A 9,639-nucleotide genomic window follows, 5' to 3' on the forward strand; every position below is an offset into this window, starting at 1 on the left:
AGGTAGGTTCAGGTGAAATGTGAAGAAAAATTACTTCCCAGAAGGGTAATGGATGAGTGGAATAGCCACCCATCAGTGACGATAGCTGCTAAGACAGTAAAGCCTTTTAAACATGCTTGGGATAGGCATATAGGGGGGTTGGGGGTCACACACGAGAGATCCATGTTTAAATTCTAAGCAATCTGACTAGATTGCTTAGAAAATAAGCACTGATCTCTCCGTGTGTAGGGTGCCGGTCCTGCACGTCACTATCACCGGCTCTAGATTTGCATGCCAAATCTAGTAAGATCGCTCATTTCACCGCTCAGCACACATCTCCCCCATGTGTACGGGGCTTATGAATATCCTTCTAGGGGACTAGATCAATATCTCAAATAGGGTTGAGGTTACCATAAGGTTTAAAAAGTTGCAGACTAGATGGGCCAAGTGGTTCTTATCTGCCGTCAAATTCAATGGGACATATTCAATTATCTACAGAATTTTGCTCACAAAAAAATAAAAAAATCTGGTGAGCAAATTGTAAGAAAAATTACCACAGTATTCTTTCTCCAGATACCCCCTGTTGTTAGCAGATAAAAAAAAGTGGCTGCGTTTTTTGTTGCGTTCAAAATCCCGTGGGGTGGACATTTTTTTGCCACGGAACACCGGCTACTTACATGTGTGTTCCAGCCGCTTCGCTGGTCTCTTAATGCTCCCTGTCAGCTCCCCTTCATGCTGAGTCCTCCTTCCAGGATGCTGGAACGGGAGAAGGCTTATGGGAGATGTAGTGTAGTTCTCCATGCTGCTGTCAGTGCGAGATTGTTGGCGAGCTCACACCTAATTGAATAGGCCAGTATGTTTCTGTGTAATGCGCCGACATCATTCTTAAATGTATGCACCTATCTACCAAATAATATTTTTACCTTACATAGTAAGATATTGAGAATTATATACAAACATTGCATTACGATAGCAGATTTGAATGAAACCATATCCACCAATCATATAACAGTTTTCATTTTCTATCTTGCATATATTTGCTGATTGGCTTCATCCAAATTTGCCCCTTCATACAATGATAGTAGGTTACCCTGCTTCTCTCACACTCCCAGCCCACATACACACTCACCGCCCCACTGCCCCCCATAATAACAGCAAGATACCATTTGACTTTGCTTCATTTATTTTACGCATACCACAGAGGCCTACAAGTTAGGCTTCATATCCTTGAAATGACATACAATATCCATTTGTTCTCTCCACATAAAATCTATTAGGTGCATAGATATATTGATTTATCATAGACATCTTTGTCGCTTGTATTGTTTGTTAATATCATTTTAATGAACCTGCAAAAATATAGTTCTGCTAGATGTGGTAAAATGGCTGTGGTAACAGACTCTCCCCCCCCAAAGCGGCTTCGGAAAAGACACCGGTGCAGCATGTCAGGTGGAAAAGGCAGGCCCGAATTCAAGTCCGGCGGGCTCTAATATATAAAACACATCATAATTGATAAATTGTAAAAGTCCTCGTATGGCTAAGTGTTCTCAAAGTTAAGACAATGGTCAGAAGAAGGTGATTATACCCCGCGCCTCATTCTCCCACCAATAGAAGCTCTTTTCAGGTCAGAACTAAGACTGGAACCCAAATAAAATGCAACATCCCACCATGAAAGTTTGTCAGGGATTAAAGCAGCAGGTCAGCCAGACAAGATGGCTGACCAATACCTCAAGCCCAATCTTGTCCTTCTTGTCAATAATCAAGCTGTGGGTTTCTTATTACTAAGAGGCCTTTGTTACTTCAGTTGGTCATAATAATGTCTCAACCCGCTCCCAGGGTAGGCACTCGTACAAAGCATTATCAGCGTAGCCGTTGTCACTGTACCACTGATCCACCACAGGTTCTTCTTTCAGCTCTTCCCAGGTTGGATGGTGCTCAGCTGGCAGGAACCACTGGCTTTCCATTATGGCAGGCTCCTGCTGGGCTACTTCCACGTCAGGCGTGTTCACAAGTGAAGCACTGAGCGCAGCGGAGGCCATGTCTCCCTCCCACCACATTGATATTAGGGCTGTCTGCAGATCTACGTCATCAAAGTTGCTGTTCCTCACATTTCCATGCAAAGTGTCCTCATGGGAGAAGGGGTTGTCTCCATTTCTTTCTTGGGCTGTCAGTGCTGTCAAAACAGGACTTGTTTTCTCTGGTCTCCGGAGCTGCTTGTATCCACAGGAGGTACGTTGTGCTTGGTGGCTACTGGGATGTGCAGATGTCTGGTAAGGATGGTGGATAGCTACCTTGTTGTACCGCGGAGGATAGAGGTGGGAAGCTGGCATCCTTCTTCTCTTCAGTACTCCATTCACAAACATGTCGGCATAACGAGGATCCATCTGCCAGAACCCGCCCTTCCCAGGCTCGTCCTTGCCTCGCGGGACCTTCATGAAGCATTTATTCAGGGAGAGGTTATGACGGATGGAGTTCTAAGACACGAAACAGAATACTTCAAATTAGTACACATTGAGGTACAATTCATCACAATTCACATATTTTTAGAGCAGGGGTTCTCAATTTCAGTTCCCAAGTACCCCCAACAGGTCATGTTTTCTAGATTTTTTTTAATCCTCTAGAGAGGAGTTGATCTTTTATTGCTTGGCCAGTAATTGTCCTATCTGTTCCACAGGCAGAAATCCTGAAAACATGAACTGATGGGGCTACTTGAGGAGTGAAGTGAAGAACCGCTATAATCAATTTATTGCAGAATAAACATTTAGGATGTATAATAATTATCATTTTCAATAGACAGTGGGTTCAGAGAAACGAGCCGGCTGCATTGTGTGCTGGAAAATAAATGCACATCTCCGTCTTGATTCAGAGAAGGCTGCCTCTATGTGACCGCATCCACTTGGGAAAGTAACCGCCATCTAGGGTTGGCCATTGATTATTCACAACTATCGATAATCTGGTGGTGAGTGTTTTCACCGTCGATGGGAGGCCACTGATGGTAAACATTGGTGGCTGATCCCCGATAGTGAAAGTCGGCCCCGCTATACTCATGCAGGGGCTCTGTTTGCACATGGGCAAACCATGGATGCCCCACCGCACATTCCGTCACGGCTGTAATCGCACATTTGCACCAGTCCTGTCCATGGTGCAAGTGATCCCTCTGAAATCACGCTCACTGCAGAATAGCCCAAAACTACACCTACACATCTCCCATAGTTGCACAAAAGTTGTGTATGTTCAGCTACGCTATGGAGCACACGCAGTGCATAAATACATACATACATATACAGGGTCGGACTGGCCCACAGGGGTACCAGAGAAACCACCGGTAGGCCCCAATGCCTGAGTGCCCACTCCTTCCTCTAGGGATCAGGTTCCAGACTGTGCACTTGTATTATACATGGTAGATATGTTGCATTACACTGCACTAGACTATTGTGTATTTCAAGCCTCTGTGGAGGCTGGCCACACCCCCTTTGTAGGCTGGCCACACCCTTAAGTATGGGCCCCTATAACTGCATTCCCCTGGTGGGCCCTTCATGCCCCAGGCCAACACTGTATATGTATGTGTGTATATATATATATACATATATACATACATATACATACATACATACATACATACATACACACACATACATATACATACATACACTGGACCCTCGTTTCTCTGTATGCAATGTACGTTTGATGGTCTATTGCCAATTTTTTTATACAATTTTGCATATACTGCAGATGAAATGGATGGTTTGGTAAATATATAGCTTGAGACAGGCAACCTATGACCCTCAGGCTGTTGCGTGTCCAGGAGTTGGGATGCTTTACAGCACTAGGTTGCCTACCTCCAGCCTAATTAGTAGACTGCGTATGACTACAGATTATTAGATGAATGATCCATCTCCTCTGGTTCCCCTCCCAACCCCCCATCTACTATCTCAGGTGTCCCTTACGGACAGGACAAAGTGTCCCATTATGCAGCTGTCTCTGATAACAGGGAGGAGGCCTACACTGGCTACAGACACCTGCTGCAGCCCTCACCAAGAGATGAATAATGCAGTGTGCCACAGTCACCCTGCCCTTCCTGTACTAAGCTCCTCTTGTGCCAAGAGGGAAGGTAAAAAGTAAAATAAAGAGCTGGACGTCTGTGGTGCTAGGACAGGCAATACCATTCATTACTTCAGGCAGTTGCCGAAAGCGCCAATATTTCAGGGACATCGAAAACATTAAGAGAATGGCATCAAGTCACTCATTAATTTCAGCATCTGAGAGCAGTACTGAGCATGTCCTTCCCCCCTCTGTCTGCTGTCTCCCCTCACACAGGTGAAAAGCAGTGGAGGGGAAACAAAGAACATGAAGGTAGATACCTGAGGAGGAGGGGGTATCTAGGCCTTCTCGTACCATTCCTGGCTGGGTCACATATCCAGGACTGAACACAGGTGAGTCCTGCTGTGCCATGCCCCCTCAGAGTAAACCCTGCATAACCACACAGACAGATCAATGTCATCCACGCAAGATGCAGCCACTGAGTGCTGGTTTCATGTGGGAAGTGGCCCAGCGTGGAACAGCTTGACATGGATGTGAGACACCTCTTGTCTCTGACCCTGCTGTAGAAAAACTACTGTCGTCTTGGTCACAGCACAGAGTTATCCCCTTTCCAACTTCACCTATACATGACTAATGCTGTAGCTTAATGGGAGGCTTCCTTATCTCAGTTCTTATGCACAATCACAGAGACACTCCTCACTTCAGCTCCTATATACAGAAGGTTCTTCACCTCTCTGTACACCAAAGTACTAACATAGTGGACACTTCAAATCTGCTCAGAGGTCCCCATACCTCATCTCCTAAAGACAGACAATAGAGGTACCCATACATCATTTCCCATAAATAGACAGTAGAGGTGCCCATACCTCATCTCCTACAAACAGAGCTCCATACCTCATCCCCTATACACAGACAGAGGGCTACATACCTAATCTCCCATACACAGACAGAAGAGGTACCCAGACCTCATCCTCTATACACAGACAATGGAGGTTCCCATACCTCATCTCCTAAAGATAGACAAAAGAGGCCCCCATACATAATTTCCCATACACAGACACAGACAGTAGATGTACCCATACCTCATCCCCTAAATACAGACAGTAGAGGTACCCATTCCTCATGTCCCATACACAGACAGTAGAGGCCCCCAAACACAGACAGTAGAGGTACCCATACTTCATCTCCTATACACAAACAGTAGAGGGCCCCATACCTCATCTCCCACACACAGACAATAGATGTCTCATATCTCCTCTCCCATACATAGTCAATAGAGGTCCCCATAGCTAATCTCCCATACACAGACAGTAGAGGCCCCCCCCCATACCTCATCTACCATACAAAGACAGTAGAGGTCATCATACCTAATCTCCCATACAGACACCGCAGAGGTCCCCATACCCCATCTTTCACACACAAACAGTAGAGGTCCCCATACATAGACAGATAGTAGAGGTCCCCATACCTCATTTTCCATACATAAGAGAGTAGAGGTCCCCCCCATACCTCATCTCTCATAATAGACAGATAGTAGAGGGCCCCATACCTCATTTCCTACAGACAGACAATAGAGGTCTCCATACATCATTTCCCATACACAGACACAGACAGTAGATGTACCCATACCTCATCCCCTGAATACAGACAGTAGAGGTACCAATACCTAATTTCCCATACACAGACAGTAGAGGACCCCATACTTCATCCCCTATACACAGACAGTAGAGGGCCCCATACCTCATCTCCCATACACAGACAATAGATGTCTCATACCTCATCTCCCATACACAGACAATAGATGTCCCCATACCTAATCTCCCATAGACAGTAGAGATTCCCCCATACCTCATCTACCATACAAAGACAGTAGAGGTCCCTCATCTCCCATACACAGACAGTAGAGGTACCCATACCTCATATTCTGTACACAGAAGTAGAGGTCCCCCTACCTCATCTCCTATATACAGATAGTAGAAGTCCCCAAACTGTTCCTCATTTCCCATACACAGGCAGTAGAGGTCCCCATACCTCATCTCATCTTCTATTCACAGATAGTAAAGGTCCTCATACCTCATCTCATCTTATTTCCTATACACGGACAATAGAAGTCTGTGAACCTCATCTCTCATACATTGACAATAGAGGTCCCCATACCTTATCTCCCATACACAGACAATAGAGATTCCCATACCTTATCTCCCATACACCGACAAAAGAGATTCCCATACCTTATCTCCCATACACCGACAAAAGAGATTCCCATACCTCATCTCCTATATACAGACAATAGAGGTCTCATATCCCATCTCCCATACACAGACAATAGAGATTCCCATACCTCATCTCCTATATACAGACAATAGAGGTCTCATATCCAATCTCCCATACACAGACAATAGAGATTCCCATACCTCATCTCCTATATACACACACAATAGAGGTTTCATACCTCATCTCCCATACACAGACAATAGAGATTCCCATACCTCATCTCCCATACACAAACAGAGGTGTCATACATCTCCCATATACAGACAATAGAGGGTCCCCATCCCTCTGCCCTGTACACAGACAGTAGAAGTCCCAATACCTTATCTCCCATAGAGACACAGTAGAGGTCCAAATACCTTATCTCCCATACAGACACAGTAGAGGTCCCCATACCTCATCTTCCATAATACACAAACAGTAGAGGTCCCTATACCTCATTTCCCATACACAGACAGTAGAGGTCCCCATACCTCATCTCCTATACACAGACAGTAGATGGCCCCTCCCCATACCTCATCTTCCATATAAAGATAATAGAGGTAACTTATCTCCCATACACAGACAGTAGAGTTCATCATACCTCATTTCCCAGACACAGACAACAGAGACCTCTATACTCCTCTCATCTCATCTCATCTCATCTCCTATACACAGATAATAGAGGTCTCCACAGTTTAAGATCTAAGCTTGCTAAAGGGAGGTTCCACTTCTGCGATCATAGACCTTACATATGTCTCATCTGACTGTGGAGTCATACAACTCTGGGGACAAATGGGTTGTGGTGCTAGTTTTGGGATGTTCCTCTATTTTGGAATCTACCATATATAAAACACCGTTCATTATAGATTTTTTTTTTTAAACAGATGTCTCTAAAGCATAGATCGGCTCACTTATAAAGGAATGTCCCCCTAGATCTATGTACTGATACAGTTGTTTGTGTAATCGATGGCTCCTGGAACACTGGGAACCTCTAACAATGTGTTTTGGAGACTTCCTGATGTGTTGACTTATCAATTTATCTGCTACTGGAGATTGGTGACCGCTCCATTATCTTCTGTCCCAACTTAGGTTAATACATAACAGTAGATGCATAGTATTGCATGCCTAAGTCTTACCTGCCAGCTGGGGTCAGCATGCCTGTAGTAACAGAAGTTTTGGGTGATCCAGCTGTATATGGCGGAAAGGGTCAGTTTCCTCTGCTGGCTAGCCTCCATGGCCATGCAGATGAGGCTGGCGTAGGAGTATGGCGGTTTAACGTTGGGATTTGTTCTGTAATCCACCTCCTGGATGGAGCTAGGATCAGATGATGTAGGCAGAGAAGGCCAGACATTGGCCCCAAAGGCAGACCTCTGTTTTCCCATGCAAGGGGCCTGGCAGGAGGCTGTATCTCCAGCTGGGGGGCTGCATGGACCTTTGGATTTCTGAGCAGTAGCAGGAGGACATGATGTGGCAATGAGGGAAAAGTCTGAACTTCGAATGGAAAAGTCTTGAAGCCACTGTAGGTTGGTTAGGCTGTCATCCTCTCGGACACTGTCCTTCTCCATGAGTAGCAGGGACTGGTGAAGGGCAGAGAGGACTGGCATGGTCCTAAGGAAAGGGGCCAGTGATAGAGATCTGTAATCAGAAGTAATTAAAACTCATTACAATGAGCAGGTAGCTGATCACATTTACTATCCCAGAGGGGGAAAAGGGGATTATAGTATACAGATGTTGCGTTTAAAGTGTAAGACATTACTAGAGGAGACAGCTGGCTCACTAGGAGGGGGTATTTATCAAAGGTTGGAAAGAGATAAAGTACCAACCAATCAGATCCTAAATGACATTTTTTAAACACAGTATGTAACATGACAATTAGGAGGAGCTGGTACTTTATCTCTCCACTTTATCTCTCTACAATCTTTGATAAATCTCCCCCTAGTTGTGGAGAAACTACAAGTTTCAGCATGCCTTCAGCCATAAAACACAGATAATAAAACTATGGCCTCCAACAAGTGCCCCAATGTTATCTTTATGTGGTGGTAGCCTTAATTAGTGAGCCCCCATTTATATACAAGGTCATGAGGATAAGTAGAGCTAATGTTCCACTACATACATGCACATACAGCAGAGTGGGTGGATGCATAGCACAATGGGGTTCCAATGTTTAGACAATGTCTAGGTCGACCCCATATGTCCGACATGCATTATGCCGACACTTGAAATGGTCGATGGGTTAATATGGTCGAAACATATGGTCAACACATGCCGACACAGCTTTTTAAGGTTTGTTTTTCTGTTGCATTTTTTTTAAATAACTTTTTTATATTTTACCATCCACGTGGACTACGATTGGGAATAGTCACCTGTGCAGAGCGCAGTGTTAGTGGAGCGAGGCACCTTGCCCGCAAGGGGAAGCGGTACACTAATTGGGGGGATGGTGGTCATTAGGGCGACATGAGTTAGGGTGACATACATTGGGTCGACCATGTTTGGTCGGCATGCATTAGGTCAACATGATCACTAATTCGACATGTGCTAGGTCGACATGGAAAAAGTCGACATGAGTTTTTCACGATTTTTTCCCTTTTTTGACCTCGTTTATACTTAACGATCCACGTGGACTACAATTGGGAATGGTAACCTGTGCCAAGCGCAGCGAGCCATGCGAGGGGACACGGTGCACTAATTGGGGTTCCCCGTCACTTTTCGACGAAAACGACACAAAAAAGTAAATACACTCATGTCGACCTCTTTCCATGTCGACCTAGCACATGTCGAGCCTAACGTCCATGTCGACCTAGTGATTATGTCGACCAACCGTGGTTGACCCAATGTATGTCGACATAACTCATGTCAACCTAATGAACCACACCCAATTGGGGTTCCCCGTGCTCTGACAGTGAAAACGACACAAAAAAGTGTTTAATTTTTTTTGTGTCGACCGTTTCCTGTAGTGACCTAATGCATGTCGACCATATGGGGTCGACCTAACAACTGTCGAGACATTGTATAACTATACCACACCCTGCACAATGGATGGAATCTCTTGGAAACAGGAATTAAACAACACAGCCGTTCACGTAAAGGTGCACCCTGAAATGTAACAATGGAGGACCCCAACACCCTGCACAGCCCAAATTCTTCCTGTAATGTTCCATATTCCTTTCATGGGTGATGCTGTAATGAAGGGTGCTTGTAATATTCAGGTGACTGCAGCGGTCTCCTGCAATGCTCAGCCGCCTCTTGTTTGCCTATTTGCTCTCCATTTAGCTGCCTCTTCCCTAATGACAGTAAATATAGCAGGATAATGTCCCTCAGTGGGCACTGTGGCAGCGCGGCACCTCCCACAAGACCTCACCCCAGAGG

General features: G+C 45.2%; 1 protein-coding gene across 1 annotated transcript in view; it reads right to left on the bottom strand.

Moving 5' to 3' along the window:
- Nucleotides 1-1,144: 1,144 nt before the first annotated feature.
- LOC134945598 (forkhead box protein J1.2-like) overlaps nt 1,145-9,639 on the bottom strand; it is an 11,940-nt gene continuing 3,445 nt past the window's right edge. Inside the window, exons 2-3 of the mRNA XM_063934991.1 lie at nt 7,410-7,908; nt 1,145-2,453 (exon numbers count right to left, since the gene is read on the bottom strand). Of these exons, the coding sequence (XP_063791061.1) occupies nt 1,788-2,453; nt 7,410-7,877 (1,134 nt within the window). The 5' untranslated portion in view covers nt 7,878-7,908 and the 3' untranslated portion in view covers nt 1,145-1,787. The remainder of the gene's footprint in view (nt 2,454-7,409; nt 7,909-9,639) is intronic.

Source organism: Pseudophryne corroboree, chromosome 7 (genome assembly GCF_028390025.1).
Source record: "Pseudophryne corroboree isolate aPseCor3 chromosome 7, aPseCor3.hap2, whole genome shotgun sequence".
NCBI lineage: Eukaryota > Metazoa > Chordata > Amphibia > Anura > Myobatrachidae > Pseudophryne > Pseudophryne corroboree.